At 44.7% G+C, this 15,617-nt stretch overlaps 2 protein-coding genes across 2 annotated transcripts in view; both read left to right on the top strand.

Moving 5' to 3' along the window:
• The window catches only part of camlg (calcium modulating ligand), a 5,046-nt gene extending 1,641 nt beyond the window's left edge, over nucleotides 1-3,405 (top strand). The window contains exons 2-4 of the mRNA XM_025006725.2: nucleotides 1-305; nucleotides 440-505; nucleotides 1,254-3,405. The exon at nucleotides 1-305 is cut by the window's left edge and continues 219 nt beyond it. Coding sequence (XP_024862493.1) covers nucleotides 1-305; nucleotides 440-505; nucleotides 1,254-1,445 — 563 coding nt within the window. The 3' untranslated portion in view covers nucleotides 1,446-3,405. The remainder of the gene's footprint in view (nucleotides 306-439; nucleotides 506-1,253) is intronic.
• A 1,096-nt stretch (nucleotides 3,406-4,501) lies between these two features.
• On the top strand, nucleotides 4,502-15,556 carry ddx46 (DEAD (Asp-Glu-Ala-Asp) box polypeptide 46). The gene is made up of 23 exons (XM_017419943.3): nucleotides 4,502-4,654; nucleotides 4,841-5,005; nucleotides 5,383-5,505; nucleotides 6,460-6,547; nucleotides 6,738-6,906; nucleotides 7,193-7,437; nucleotides 7,666-7,776; nucleotides 7,855-8,020; nucleotides 8,663-8,783; nucleotides 8,956-9,131; nucleotides 9,297-9,418; nucleotides 9,796-9,874; nucleotides 10,654-10,736; nucleotides 10,824-10,988; nucleotides 11,520-11,682; nucleotides 11,772-11,965; nucleotides 12,158-12,295; nucleotides 12,409-12,558; nucleotides 12,645-12,872; nucleotides 12,957-13,175; nucleotides 13,595-13,739; nucleotides 14,948-15,021; nucleotides 15,130-15,556. The coding sequence occupies exons 1-23, from the start codon at nucleotides 4,638-4,640 to the stop codon at nucleotides 15,175-15,177; spliced, it is 3,189 nt and encodes a 1,062-aa protein (XP_017275432.1). The 5' UTR covers nucleotides 4,502-4,637; the 3' UTR covers nucleotides 15,178-15,556.
• The last annotated feature ends 61 nt before the right edge of the window (nucleotides 15,557-15,617 follow it).

The following is a 15,617-nucleotide window of genomic DNA, read 5'->3' as shown; positions in this document are numbered from 1 at the left end:
CCCTGCCGGGCAGCGGCGAGACGCCCGGGGCGTCCCCGGAAGATGACGCCGGCGGCCTCAGGCAGAGGGCGAGGGGCGAGCGGGCGCCGTCGGACGACCGCGGCGGCGGCTCCCCGCGCCGAGGCTTCCACCAGTACCTGTCCCGCTTCGACGACGCCATGAAGCTCCGAAGTCAGCTGGCCAGCGAGAAGCCGGCTCAGGATACCGGGTCGGACTCGGAGGAGCTGGACCCGTTCCGGATCTTCAGGCTCGTTGGCAGCGTCCTCCTCGCCGTGTTCGTCAGGGTTTTCGTCTGCAAATATCTGGTAGGTCTGCACGCAAAAAGTGACGCCGCAGATTCTTATTTTTGTGTCTCTTCTACGCAGATTACAAAACATATTAAACTGAAATGTGAAGGAAAAATAATGAGTTGATGTTTTGTTTTTATTTTCTCTTCCAGTCGATATTCGCTCCTTTTTTGACCCTTGAGCTGGCCTACATGGGGTTGTCTAAATACTTTCCAAAGGTGAGTTTGGACTAAATGTTGTTTTTTCTGTCTGCACATAATGTGTATTAGCTGTAGACAAAGTGACTCAATCTATTTTAATATTTGTCATCCTTAAAAACTCGGTCTGTTTTACAGATAGTTGTGCTAAAGTTTACTGTGGTAGTAGCCGAGACTGATCCCCAACACATACTCTGAGCGCTAACAGAACGTTTGTTTAAAAGTTTAAATTAACTATGTGGAGTCGACTCTGTCTGTTAACAAAATATCTCATGAACCACTGGAGGAAATTCAATAAAACGTCCAGGAAATGATAACTGGGTGTGCATCTACAGCTGATTGACTTTTGGAGCTAATGGGATTCAAGATGGCCGCCACGGCCTCCTGACCTTACAGAACACATAAAGGGCTATGCCTTAATCAGTCTTGCAGACATCATGCTGAAACGTGGTGTGGTAGTAGCTGAGAGTCGTTCCCAACACGTGCTCCGAGCGCTCCTCATTTAAAACTCATCAACATTTGGAGTCAATCCAAGATGGCTGCCGCAGCTAATCAACACTGTTCAGCTCAGACGCAGCTGTAACTCAGTCGATTCTACAGATATTGAGGTAAAACGTGGCGTGGTAGTAGCTGAGAGTCATTCAGAACACATAACCTTAACATGATGTCTCAACATGGCGGCGTGCGGCGGCACTCGCTCCTCGCTCCTCACTCGTTTCTTCCTCAGCTGCGCGGCGCTTTAACGCCTCGTCTGCTCTCCTGTCGGCAGGTGGAGAAGAAGACCCGAACCACTGTGCTGACCGCCGCCCTGCTGCTGTCCGGCATCCCCGCCGAAGTCATCAACCGCTCCATGGACACCTACAGGCGGATGGGGGACGTCTTCTCCGACCTCTGCGTCTACTTCTTCACCTTCGTCCTCGCCCACGAGATCCTGATGCTGATCGGCTCAGAGGCTCCCTGACGGAGGAGGGCAGCAGCGCCGCTCCTCGCCGCTCGTTCGCTCCCTCTGGTCTCTTTATTTTCCGCCGTTTAGCGTCTGGAAGTGACTCTGCTGCTTGAAGATTCAGGGTTCCTCCTAAACACTAAGATGTACGAGAGTTCGTTGTTTACTGCAGACCTGCGTGTTGCTTTAAAGTCGGGGTAAAGTCCGATAAAACACCAGACGGCCTCACGTTCAAGCTGACCCCTGAGTGGAAGAACCCCAGGCTGCGTCTCATCTCAAAAAAACAAAAACAAATGTGAAGCGATCGAGCTAAGATCAAGAAAGGAAATGTTTTAGTTTTGAGAACGATCGTCTCTGTAACACAGAGGAGATCGTCAGCAGCTGCTGGCTCGTTCCGTATAAGCTCAAAATTAAAAGTTATCACCTAATAAACTAACTTGGTGTCTCGTAACGCCTGCTGCGCCGGTGTTTTCAGCTCCCTGGGATCAGAAAAACATAACATACACAACGCCTGTTTCCTTTTTCCCTTTCGCTGGTGTTTGTTCGACACGTCGCTCAAATCGATTTAAAGATCTGAAAGGACAACCTGAGCCGGCACTTCCTGCCGTTTCCTTCATGGGAAACAAACACCCGCCGGCAGCGCCGTCTCGAGGACGTGAGCCGGTTTTGGTGCGTTTCCTCCTCCACTGGTTTCCTTTCTGAACTCGTTTGTCTTTTTGGTTTAATTGCTCCAAACTCGACTTCGGGGACCTAAAATGTTACCGAACCTGATCTGTGTTGGTAGGAGAAAAAAAAAAGGAGGCTTTAGGGCTTTTGTTACAAATAGTTAACATCGTGGAGGTTTTTTTTTTTTTTAAAAAGAAGGGTGTATTTAAACAAAAGTGAGATTAGGTCGCTCGTGTTTTCTGATTCCAGTGAGTAATGTTTGGATTTGTTGTAGAGATAGATCGATGTTAATCTGCTGATTTTGGCCACTTTTCTCAAAAAACAATCTGCCAAGCCTGTGAATACTTAAACATTTACCAGGGAGGAAAATAAAGACGCAGCAGCCAGAAATCTGCAGCCCAGAATTTAGGTTTTGGGTTTTTTTTAGGCAAGGAAGTTCTTCTGTAAATTATTCTTAAATGTTCTTCTAAGGGTTGTTAAATATGTTTATTTAAGTCCAGCAGTTCTTCTTCTGTTTTGTTAAATGAAGAAATGAAAAATTTGGCCTCTCTGTCAACAGAAACACTCGTCTCGTCCTTCGTTTTCATGACTGATCTCAGAGATTTGCCTCAGCTGAGATGTTTAGAACCAGAGCGTCCTGCTTTTTTGTTTTTGTTTTCCAACTGCTTAAACTCACTAATTACCTGATTGATGGAGAAAAGTGTCATTCTTCTGGATCCGTTAAAGAGCAGAGTCTTAGTTTTAGGTAGTGAAGAAGGCGAAAAGCTCTTGTTTTTTGTTTTAATCTGGACTGATCGGCTGTGTTTTATCTGTGAACGCGCCTCCTTTGTGTTCGTTTCAGAGCTTCAACCGATCCGATCTTGACGAGGTTCGCCTAAAACACGACCAAGTCTCCCCGTTAAGTCCCTCTGCCGCAGCTTTTAGTCCGGCGGCATGTAAAGAAGTATTATTTCGTGCGACTGTGAGCTCAGATGTTGCATTAATTTCACACATGATGGGGAAGTTCCAGTCCTGCTCCAGCTTCATTCACTGAAACTTTTTGTACAGCAGTCTTTATCGCCGCCTTGTCCCTGTTTCCTATTTTAATTTAATGTAAATTAATTTATTAATGGATTATTTTTTTTCCCTAACTAAGTGTTCAGTGTGATTTATCCTACTGCCTGTCTGATCTATTTGAGATTTTTTGATAAATTTCCTGGACAAACCTTGTTTTTAATGGCTCCTATAGTATTGTTAAGGTGATTTTTGATGTTAACAGTCTCTGCTTCAGATTTGACAGTTAATGCCAAATAAATGCCTCTTGTGTGACGTACTCCGTTTGGGTTTATTGTTCTCGTTTTTCAGGAATTCAACAAGAAGAGAGGTCGCAATAAAGCTCTCTTAAAGGTCAAAATTGTAACAGGTTTTGAGTTTATATCAGTTACTTATTACTGGTTGTGCAGTTTCTGATGGTGAGATCGTCCCTTAAAGGAATGGATGTCACTCAGAAATATTATAGTTGTGGTCAAACCTTGAAAGTAACCGTATACACGATCTCATGAGTTGTCACGCTCAGAGTATTTGTTGTGAATGACTCTCAGCTACAACCACACCAAATTTTAGCTCAGTATCTGTAAATTTGACTGAATTAAAGCCATTTTAGTATTTTCTTAGGTCACTTGGCTGTGGCAGCCATAAAGTTAATCAGTTGTAGATGTACAGAGACTAATTAGATATTTTGTTAACAGACAGACAGAGATGTCTCCAAATAGGTAGTATTTTTAAAACGGGTCTTGTGCAATCTATTAGTGGTCAGAATATGTGTTGGGGATCAGTCTCAGCTGCTACCACACCAGATTTCAGGATAATAACTGTAAAACCGACAGAGTTACAGCCATATTTGTACTTTTCAAGGTCAGGCGTCTGTGGCAGCCATCTTCCATCTGGTAGACTCCAAAAGTTAATCTGTTGTAGATGCACGGCTAAATATTAACTCCTGCAAGTTTCATTTAAATTTGTCCGGAGGTTCACGAGAGACAGACTCAAAAACAAACAGACACGGGCAAAAAAAAAAAAAGCATTATTTCTGCCTCACCCTGTTTTTATGATCTTATTCATACAGTTGCATCTCATAATAAAATTTGCAAGTACAGCTGAGCACAAATACAGTCTACTATAAAGTCATTTAGTTATTTTTTAAGTTGAAACTGTTTTAATTCGAAAGAAGTAATAAATGTAAGAGCGACAGCTCAGAAAAACTGCAGACCCTTTTTTATTTTTTTCAGTTGCGCCTCTGACTTCCCGCCGCAGGGGGGCGCTGTCTGCGGGCGCTGTCATTAAAACGTCGCTTCTGACCTCCCACCGCTTAGTGGCGCTGTCGGTAAAATGACGCTTCTGACCTCCCACCGCTGGGCGGCGCTGTCGGTAAAACAAGTTTCTGTATTGTTTTGTTTTTTTAAACTGGCCGCAGTTTTTCCATACACGCAGGTTCATAACAAACCCCGCTTTCGCCACTCTCTGCTAAGCTAATTGACTTTTTACGAGACCAACCTTCGCGGACTCAGAATGGGACGTGAATCGAGGTATGTCCAAGCTTCCGGAACAGTTAAAATGTTTTTAAACGGCTGTTAGCGTCAGTTTAATTCTCGGAAGGCTAACATTAGCATGCTAGCTAAAGCGGATGTCATTGCACGCCTTCTGCTATTCCTGATTTTTATTTTATTTTATTTTAAAAGGTTGCCCAGTCGTTATTTTTTATCGATCCGCAGACACTACAGGAAGCGTTCGGCGTCCCGGGGCCGGTCGGGCACCAGGTCAAAGAGTCGCTCCCCGGAGAAACGCTCCAAGAAAGACGACCGAGACCGAAGCAGGAGAGACAGGTCCCGGAGCCGAGACCGGCGCAGGTCCCGGTCCAGAGACAGGAAAAGAGCCAGGCATGTGCTGTTTACCCATCTGTAATGTCAGCAAGGGGGATAAATACAAATGTATGCCACATTTTTGCTAAACAGCATAATGGTACAAAAGTTCAATTTTGGGGGGCATTGCAGATATCCTGGACATTTTCATTAGCTGCAGTTTACTATAGTTATTAGAATTTATTTGATGTATGTTTGACACAAAGATGATGATAGATGTTGGAATGAATTGTACAAGAAGCTGAACCTAACCTAAAAGCAATAAACAAACATTTTTGTTCAATATGTTGTTTTGATTAAGACCAAGCAGTATCATAATGTGGACCAAAATGATATTGTTTGATATTTTCGCCCCTTGTCAGTTTTGGTGACATGTCTATGATTGTCTCTGCCAGGCGGTCCAGGAGCAGAGACAGGAGAAGATCCAGAAGCCGCGACAGGAAGAGGTCCCGGAGCAGGAGTCGAACCCGCAGGTCTCGTACTGCCAGCCCAGCAAAGAGCAAGAAAACTGATGAAAAGTGAGGCTTTTTTCCTGATGCGTCAAGCAGTTATGAGGAAACAGAGGCTTATAGTTTGAGATGACCTGTTTTATTACACCTATGTGGTGCAAGAGTCTGGTACGCGATGCTGGCAGTAAGTTGGGCATCTTTGGGGGAGAGTTGGACTTCACCAGTGAAGCCAGGGGGTGGAGGAGCTGTTGTTCAGTGGCTTCAGGATTCTGTCTCTGCTGTGCTGTGATCTCCAGCTCTCACTGAAGCGGTTTGCAGCTGGGGTGAGGATCAGCACCTCCTAATCTGTGGCTATTATTCAGGAAATGGTGGACTGCTCTCTCCAGGTTGGGGGTGAGGTGCTGCCTCAAGCGGAGGAGTTTAAATTTCTCAGGGTTTTGATCATGAGTGAGGGAAGAACAAAGCGCGAGACTGGCAGAGATCGGTGTGGCTTTTGTACCGGTCCGTTGTGTTGAAGAGGGAACTGAGCTGCAAAGCGAAGCTCTCTGTTTACGTTCCTACCCTTACCTATGGTCACAAACTCTGGTTTCTGCTCCTCCACGTCGAGAGGAGCCAGTTGAGGCTCAGGCATCTGGTAAGAATGCTCTCTGGAGATTCAGGCATGTCGAATTAGGAGGAGGTCCCAGGGAAGATCCAGGACACGCTGGTCTCTAGGCTGTCTTGTAATCCTCCCGGAAGAGCCGGCTCTGGAAAAAGACGTCTGGGCATTCCTGCTCAATGCTCCAGAACAAGAAGCAGACGATGGATGGATGGACCTGTTTTTTAGCACACAGATAAAACCACAATGTATTTATGTGAGTTAGAACGTCTCTGTAGGTTAGGATGTTGTATAAACAATCGGGGACAGTGTCTAAGTTGTAACAAACTGACCTCTTAAGAATCTCTCTTGTCAACATAATTACAGATTTTATTTAAATTAAATGAAACTTTGTGACTCCACCTGTTTTGTTGTTTTTCTTACAGGTCAAAGAGCAAAGAGAAAGACAACCTTCATCCCATCTCTGACAACAAAAAGGTTAAAGAGGAGAAAGAAGATGAGAAGGTCGAGGATGTAAGTTCTTTTTTTGTGTGTTTTTTTTTGTTTTCTTTTATTCAGTTCTGTCCCTCTCTCCTTGCTTTTGTTTCTGATCCTAAAACCACAAAGAAGCCCCTTCAGTACAAAGAAGTTTCCCTTTTTAAACGACCATCAGGTTGAGATAAAAGACATTAAAATTTTTGTTGTCTTGTTTGTGTCTCTGCAGCAAGACTTCGACCAGAACAAGCTGGAGGAGGAGATGAGGAAGAGGAAGGAGCGGGTGGAGAAATGGAGGGAGGAGCAGAGGAAGAAGGCCATTGAAAACATCGGGGAGATCAAGAAAGAACTGGAGGAAATGAAGCAGGGCAAGAAATGGAGCCTCGAGGATGACGATGGTGAGGAGGAACATTTTATTTAAAAAAAATAAATAAATACTATAAAACTTTTCCTCTGCTGGGTTATTTCAACCTCACTTGAGTTCCAGGTTATTTTTTTATCATTAAGTTGTGTTGCAAGTTTATAAAAAATAAATTTTTTAAAAAGAACTAAAAGATCAAGAATATATTTGTTTTATAAATCTAATTCCTACAGATATATTGCACTTTTAAGAAAAAAACTTTTAACTGACGAGCACAATTTGCTCTTTTCATAATTTGTAAAAAAAAAAACGCTTTACTGCAGACGACGATGAGGATGGTTCGGCCGTGATGGAGGTAGACGACGAGGAAGAAGTGGACGGAAAGGGGGCGGAGGGGAAGGAGAACGACGCGGAGGAGGTGAAGAAGGAGGAGAGTGAGAAGGAGAAGGAGACTCCCGTGGAGCAGCAGGCCGAGGAGGACGAAGTGGATCCTCTGGATGCCTACATGGAGGAAGTCAAACAGGAGGTGAAGAAGTTCAACATCGGAGCCATGAAAGGAAACGACAAGGTGGGGGGCGTCACTTCTGATGAAATGGATGCTTTGTGTTGTTGTGTGTTGCCCTTTTTTCCAACTACAGTGTCTAAAATGATTAAAAAAAGGATTTATTGTTGATTAACAGGAGGTTTTATTGGCTAAAAACATGATGGATTAGTTTGTTAAACAGTATTTGCTCTTAGACATTTTCTTTCTTTAATTTTTTTATTGATGCAGTTGTTGTTAATTTTTCATGAACAGAAAGGGGCAATGACTGTAACTAAAGTGGTGACGGTCGTCAAAACCAAGAAGTTGCCTCACACACACAAGAAGAAGGGCGAGCTGATGGAGAATGACCAGGATGCCATGGAGGTGTGTCTTTACGCCCCGCTGCGGGTTTTTCATTCGGACGCCGTTTACCTGAACTCTCGTCTGTCTGTCCGTCGGCAGTACTCGTCAGAGGAGGAGGAGGTGGACCTGCAGACGGCTCTGACGGGCTTCCAGACCAAGCAGAGGAAGATTCTCGAGCCCGTCGACCACGGGAAGATCCAGTACGAGCCGTACCGCAAGAACTTCTACGTGGAGGTTCCTGAACTGGCCAAGATGACCCCAGAGGGTCCGTGAATCTGGTTTTAGTACAAAAACGGCAAAATGATTTGACTCCTTCTTTATTTAAAAAACATGCTGTCAGTCACATTTACTGGGATATTTTTTTTGCCACATCGAGAGGCTGGTGTTTATAAATTATTCGTGCTGTTTACACGTTTGATCCGCTCTTAAAGAAGCTAAAGTTAACACCTATGTGTTAACCGGGGAAAATGCAGTTCATGATAATATGAAGTGCTCAAAAGAAGCAGAACACCAGCTGAAAAGAGCAAAATGCATGCTAAAAGTAGCAAAAGCTGAGCTGAAAGGTAAAAGTAGTGTAAGAAGACAAAAACTGATCAAGTAGGCTGAAGCAGATTCCAAAGAGAGCGATGTTTCTGAAGGAACTGAAGAGATCTCCATGATTTTCTGTAGGAAAAATAAATAGAAAATAAAGTTTAATATTCTGAAAAGCCTAAAAGTTACAAAAACCCGAAGTCACAGCCCCCATCTTCTGTATGTGAAGTGTGCAGAATTAGACTCCAAAACCTTATGGAAAGTAAAAAACAACAACAGGAGAACGTTTAGCCTCAGGGCAATAATAGTTGTTGGTTTTGTCTTCCTTCGCTGCTTGTCTAACGTTTGCCGGTCGGTCTGTTTTTGATGCGTACAGAAGTGAACTCCTTCAGGTTGGAGCTGGAAGGAATTACCGTCAAAGGGAAGGGTTGTACCAAGCCCATCAAGACCTGGGTCCAGTGCGGGGTGTCGATGAAGATCCTTTCCTCTCTGAAGAAGTGAGTCGACGTTAGCGCTTTCCTTCGAAACTCGAAGTTACTTCAGCTTCATAAAAAAATCATATTAAAGCTGCGTTCAGATGGCTCAAGTATTAAATCTGTTGTATTTCATTTAGTTTTCTTTTATATGATGCACAATTCACGTTTATGTTTTTCCCTTAAATGAAACCAGACACGGCTACGAGAAGCCCACGCCGATTCAGGCTCAGGCCATCCCCGCCATCATGTCGGGTCGGGACCTCATCGGCATCGCTAAGACCGGCAGCGGGAAGACCATCGCTTTCCTGCTGCCCATGTTCCGACACATCATGGACCAGAGGCCGCTGGAGGAATCCGAGGGACCCATCTGTGAGTAGCAGAAACCGATTAATAAAATAAATAACTTATTCACTCCAACATTCCAACAAAAGGCATTTTAGGAAGGATTTAAGGTCTCGGTTTACCCTACTGGCAATTCTAAAGCATTAAACTGTGTAAATATAACAAATGAGGACGTATTCCTGCTTTCCACAGCTGTGATTATGACTCCGACCAGAGAGTTGGCTCTGCAGATCACAAAGGAGTGCAAGAAGTTCTCCAAGCCGCTGGGACTCAGGGTGGTGTGTGTTTACGGAGGCACGGGAATCAGCGAACAGGTGAGTAAACCCCTCAGAGTTAGGCTGCCTGGGAGTCGGAGGACGAGGATCCCTTCACTGCAGTCAGATGAACTGTTTTCCTCCCAAAGCCTTTTAAATAAGTGTCTGAATGGATCCCACACAGTGTTACTTCCAGCTCTGATCCTCCTAATCCTGAGATGCTCTTAGTTTGAAACTCCGCCATGAAAGGCAGCGGGTGATATGCATTCCTTTAAGGAATTCTAGGCCTTTAGATCCTGACTCAGACATCCAGGAAAACTGTTCTCTAAAAACGAAATGATCCACTGATTGAGAAGTTTGATTTGAAGTCATTTATAAAGATTTGAAGTAACTCTTGCATCTTTACTCGCTGAATCGGTCTGCTGATTTCGTTGCAGATTGCTGAGCTGAAAAGAGGAGCTGAGATCATCGTCTGCACGCCGGGGCGAATGATCGACATGCTGGGGGCCAACAGCGGTGAGTTCGCTCATCCCCACCGTCTCCCCTCACCCATCAGGACGTGAATGGGCGTCTTCTGTCGCGCCTCCGCGTGGTTTCAAAGTGTGTGTGTGTGCAATCATCCAGATCAGTATCTTTTCACTAAACTGTCGACGTTGTTTGACCCCACGTTTGGGATCATTTCTGCGAGACATGAGCGATGAGTTTCCTGAAGATCAGGGCAAGTTCAGGTAGGTGGAGCTGGTGCCTCCGCGGTTCTAAAGATCAACCAGACTGCTTGAAATGCGTCACCACAGGGACTGAGATGGGTTCGAGTCTATTTCATTCAACCAGAGTAGCGTTATTGTTTAGGTTTTGATGACTTTGTAATTCTCTTTATCTAATAATGTCCTAAATGTGTCTCTGAACTGAAAGTTTTTACTTTTAATTTTTGTTCTTTCCACACATGCGAGGTAATCTGTAATATGTTTCCCTTATAGGTGATGGGGCTCCATCTCTTGTATTGTATCTTGAGGCTGTTTTCTGACTTTTACAGGTCCCTCATGCCCCAGATGGTACGCAAGACCAGAGACAAGCAAAGAGACAAACTCTAAAATGTCATTACAATAAACGCCCTGGCTCTTAATTGAAAGGAAAATCTTTATGTTTTAAGTAATATCAATTAGCTGCATCCTGATTTTAAAAAAGCTGTCTGTATTTGTTAGATTAGCTTTTAAGTTACTGTTACTGTTTCTTAAGGGTCGACTCTTCCTCATCGTTGATTAATGTTCTTTATAATCCTTTTCCTCGCCGTGTAGGCCGGGTCACCAACCTGCGCAGAGTTACATACGTGGTGCTGGACGAAGCAGACAGGATGTTTGACATGGGCTTCGAGCCGCAGGTTCGGATTCTCACCTGTTCGTTTCCTAAAGGCTGGATAAATTAGCTGCTGAGTCCCGTTTCTCTGGCTGTCTGCTCCCTCCTGCAGGTGATGCGCATTGTGGACAACGTGCGTCCGGACCGGCAGACGGTCATGTTCTCGGCCACCTTCCCCAGAGCCATGGAGGCGCTGGCCCGCAGGATCCTGTTGAAGCCCATCGAGGTGCAGGTGGGAGGGCGCAGTGTGGTCTGCTCCGACGTGGAGCAACACGTGGTAAGTCGGCTCGTTTTTTATTTTTCACGTCACCGAAACAAACTATCCACATAACTGCAGCGTTTCGGTTTATGTTTACTTTGTGAACGCTGAGTCGACACTTTCTGACTTATTTTCTGCATTTTAAAAAAATCCCCATAGAAACACACTGAGATCTCCTCAGTTCCTTCAAAATTATTGTTCCCTGAAATCTGCTTCAGCATATGTTCTATATTTTGGTTTTCCTATCCTCCTCATGGCTTTTAGCTCCGGTGAGGCTACATTTAGCTTTAAGCAACTGTTTTGCTACATTTAGCTTTTAGCTACAGTTTCCCCAATCTTTCCTTTAAGCAACAGTTCTGCTGAATTTAGCTTCTCCTCTGCTCGTTTTGACTCGAACAGTTCAGTTCGTTTATTCTTTAAGAAGTCCAAACAAAGCCCCTCGGCGTTCCCTTCGTTTTCTCCAGTTCTGTTTGAGATCATCTCTTCTCCTCCCAGTCGAATCCAGCCGCTCATCTTTCACTGCCCCTCCCTTTTTTTGTTTCTCTTCAGCTGGTGATCGAAGAGGACAAGAAGTTCCTGAAGCTGCTGGAGATTTTGGGTCACTACCAGGAGAAGGGATCCGTCATCATCTTTGTGGACAAACAGGAGCATGCAGACGCTCTGCTCAAAGACCTGATGAAAGCCTCGTACCCCTGCATGTCCTTACACGGAGGTACTGACTTTTACTTTTCAGTTGGACTTAAATCCGGCACGAAGTCTGCGTCCTTCCGTTGTGGGTCTTTGACCTTTCTGTCGTTTTAGGAATCGACCAGTACGACAGAGACAGCATCATCAACGATTTTAAGAATGGAGCCTGTCGCCTGATGGTGGCCACCTCTGTGGCGGCGCGAGGTTTGGATGTCAAGCAGCTGATCCTGGTGGTCAACTACAACTGCCCCAACCACTATGAGGACTATGTCCATCGGGCGGGACGCACAGGCAGAGCGGGCAACAAGGTCGGTCTCTTAGAGGGTGCTTCAGATTTACACATCTAAATCTGGTCTGTCGTCTCTTCTTGAGGCTGGGTGTGTGAATATTAAAACTGTAGAATCTTCTTTTAAAGGGAACTTGTTTTTTTTTTTTTTTTTTATATATATACTAAAAGTAGGAGTTAAATCTTGACACACTGGATATTCTCTACATCTCAGGGCTACGCCTACACCTTCATCACTGAGGATCAGGTTCGTTACGCCGGAGATATCATCAAGGCCTTGGAGCTGTCCGGATCTCCTGTCCCCCCAGAACTGGAGCAGCTTTGGGCCTCCTTCAAGGACCAGCAAAAAGCGGTAAGAATAAATGGTCCAAGTGGTTTGGGTCCCACAGGAATGCACAAAGCAGGGATGGTATTGCTGTATGAAATGTCTCTGTAAGCATTAAACGTGTTTTCTTCTCCATGCAGGAGGGTAAAACCATCAAGAGCAGCAGTGGGTTCTCGGGTAAAGGCTTTAAGTTTGATGAGACTGAACACGCTTTGGCCAACGAGAGAAAGAAGCTGCAGAAAGCTGCGCTTGGATTGCAGGACTCTGATGATGAGGACGGAGCCTTGGATGTGAGATTTTTGGGTGTTCTTTTTTTAATTTATTCCTATAGTGTCAAGACGGGATCGTTAAATGTTGACGTTTTTTCTTTCCTTAGATTGAGGAGCAAATTGAAAGCATGTTTAACTCCAAAAAGAGGGTGAAGGACCTGTCTGCTCCTGGATCGTCCGCCGGTCAAGCCGGAGCTGTCGCTCCAACAGCAGCTGCGCCCGGAGGACTTCCTGGCGTCGCGCCGGCGTCTGCCGGGAACATCCAGAAGCTGGAGATGGCCAAAAGACTGGCTCTGAAGATCAACGCTCAGAAGAACCTGGGCGCCGAGGCTCAGGCACGTCAGACCTCCGAGGTTGACACGGACGACTCTTCCATGTGTCTCTTTCTGACGTTTTTTTTTTATTTTTTTTATGCACAGGACGTGATGCAGCAAGCCACCAACGCCATCCTGCGCGGCGGCCCCATCGTGACGCCATCCGTGTCAGCCAAGACCATCGCGGAGCAGCTGGCAGAGAAGATCAACGCGAAGCTGAACTACACGCCCGTGGAGAAGCTAGAGGAGGAGCGGCAGGCGGCCGAGCAGGCTGAGACTGTCCGGAGATACGAAGAGGAGCTGGAGATTAACGACTTCCCTCAGGTCAGCGGGGCGGAGATGGTTAATATAACGTTGATTTGTTTGTTTTCAGACGTTTCTTGAAGGCATATTTCATTCATTTTTTTTCATCTTTATTTTAGTGTTTATCTTTAATCGTTGCTTGTTTCGATCTCACTCATCTGTGTGCTGCAGCTGAAGGTTTAAGCTTGGTGTGAAGTCACTTTTCAGCTGCTTTTGCCTTTTAATATCTTTAAAAAAAGCCTCCATCAACTCAGTTAATTACTGATCGTGAAAAGGTTTCTCTTGTTTAAACAAACCTCTTCTTCTAAATGCAAATTTTACTGCAGAATCTTTTGTCTTCTGGTATTATTCTAAAATATAACAATCTTTATTCGTTTATAAGATGAGCTTTCATTGAGTAAGTAAAATAAGTCCTGTTTCGTTTTCTTTCACTTTCACAGACGGCCAGGTGGAAGGTGACGTCTAAAGAGGCTTTGCAGAGGATTGGTGAATACTCTGAAGCTGCCATCACCATCAGGGGGACTTATTTCCCTCCCGGCAAGGAGCCTAAGGAGGGAGAACGCAAAATCTACCTGGCTATCGAGAGTATGTGTTACAGGGATCCACAAAATGTATTTATTTCTTTTCAGTATTCATTTCAGTAGGTCTGTTTAGATTTTGATGCATCTTTTTACAAAAGTTTCCGTAACTATGAGGTGAGTGTGGCGTTAAGATAGAAGACCCCGATGATGTGTTCACTTGATGTGACCCCTGCTGCAGAATGAGTCAAAAGGAGGAATTTTTCAATATTCAGTTATTAGTATTTTCAAATTCTCCATCTCAAATCTTCTAAATGAAACATTCATCCATCCATCTATCTTCTACTGCTCATCTGTGATCGGGTCGAGGAGGCAGCAGGTCCAGGAGAGAAACCCAGACCTCCTTCTCCTCAGAGACTCTCCAGCTCCTCCTGGAGGATCCTGAGGTGTTCCCAGAGAGGATCCAGAATCCCTGGAGGGAGTTCTGGGTCTGCCTTGAGGTCTCCTCCCAGTGGGACATGCCTGGAAAACGTCCAGATCAGATGAACCACCTCAGCTGACTCCTTTCGATGAGGAGGAGCAGCTCCTCTCCTGATCTCTCAGGCTGAGCCCGGCGGCCCTACGGAGGGAGCTCATTTCAGCCGCTTGGGTCCGAGGTTGTGGAATGCTCCCTCCGGGTCGGGAACGAGTCTCTGCCTCAGGAGGGGTTCGAGTATCTGGGAGTCTCTTGTTCCAGAGTGATGGGAGGATGGAGCGGGATCAGTGCCTCGTCAAAGGGCGTTGCTTCGGTCGGTCGTGGTGAAGAAAGAGTCGAGTCAAAAAGGCAAAACTCTGGATTTACTCGTCCGTCTGCGCTCCGACCCTCACCCAAGGCCAGGAGGTTTGGATCAGGACCGAAAAGAATGAGATCCTGGATCCAAGCGGCTGAAAACGAAACATAGTTTGTTGAAATTTGGCGATTTAGCAACAAGCTAGTACTGTTTACGTTTGAAAACTCGATTTTTATCAGCCTGGAGTGATGTCATTGGGAATTCCAGGCTTACATTTAAAAAGGAGGAATCCCCAGACTTCACAGTGACCGGACATTATCCGACGCTGTGGCAGCCTGCAGAGAAAAGTGATCAGTTTCAAAGGAAATTTTAAGTGTTTAAAAACAAAGGATTGTTTCGGAAGACATACTCCTTTTTTACGCAGATCTCAATTACAGTAAAAATCTATATTTATGCTTATTTTGCCAGCAGGGGTCACTTATACTGAATATTTTTTGTTTTCTAGGCGCAAGCGAGCTGGCTGTGCAGAAAGCCAAAACGGAGATTACACGACTAATCAAGGAAGAGCTCATCCGATTAGTAAGCATCTCTGGAATTGGATTTTTTTTTTTTTTTAATCCATGACATATAGTTAATATTTTAAGATCTGTGCAATGTCTGAATGTCTGTCTTTATTGTCCTCCTCAGCAAAACTCCTACCAGCCAACAAGCAAAGGCAGATACAAAGTGTTGTAGAGGAAGATTCGGGGCTAAATCGACGGGTTTCCATCGTTCAACTTACTCTTTTCTTTGTCGTTCCATGAACATAATTGATTTTTTTTTTTTTAGTGTGTATTTTAATGTTTTAATAATGATTTTTGTTTAGTTTTTTCCCCTCCCTTGCCCGTCCAGTGGTTTTTCCTTTCCCTACAGATCCAAAAATGTCTGATACTACATGCATCATTAAAGCAGCACAATTCACCACCGGGCGACCCGAGATTCTCCTTTAAGATCATAAAAGTTGTTTTCTTCAGCGTGATATTTTGGTCAAATTTATATATGTGCGACATTAAACCAATCAGGAGCCTCAGATGAAAGATGTTTTTACATTTCCTCAATAAAACAATGAACGTGATGTGCTCAGATGATGTGAATTATTCAACAGCCACTCGATTTTATATTATTTATTAGCAGGA

Source organism: Kryptolebias marmoratus, linkage group LG13 (genome assembly GCF_001649575.2).
Source record: "Kryptolebias marmoratus isolate JLee-2015 linkage group LG13, ASM164957v2, whole genome shotgun sequence".
NCBI lineage: Eukaryota > Metazoa > Chordata > Actinopteri > Cyprinodontiformes > Rivulidae > Kryptolebias > Kryptolebias marmoratus.
The sequence above is the reverse complement of the archived record's forward strand: the minus strand, read 5'-3'. Positions and strand labels throughout refer to the sequence as shown.

Bases quoted from the DNA above. Each gene is read 5' to 3' on its own strand.
- ddx46 (XM_017419943.3), top strand. The intron at 5,006-5,382 runs GCATGTGCTGTT...TGTCTCTGCCAG, and splicing joins AGAGACAGGAAAAGAGCCAG to GCGGTCCAGGAGCAGAGACA. The intron at 12,296-12,408 runs GTAAGAATAAAT...TTCTCCATGCAG, and splicing joins TCAAGGACCAGCAAAAAGCG to GAGGGTAAAACCATCAAGAG.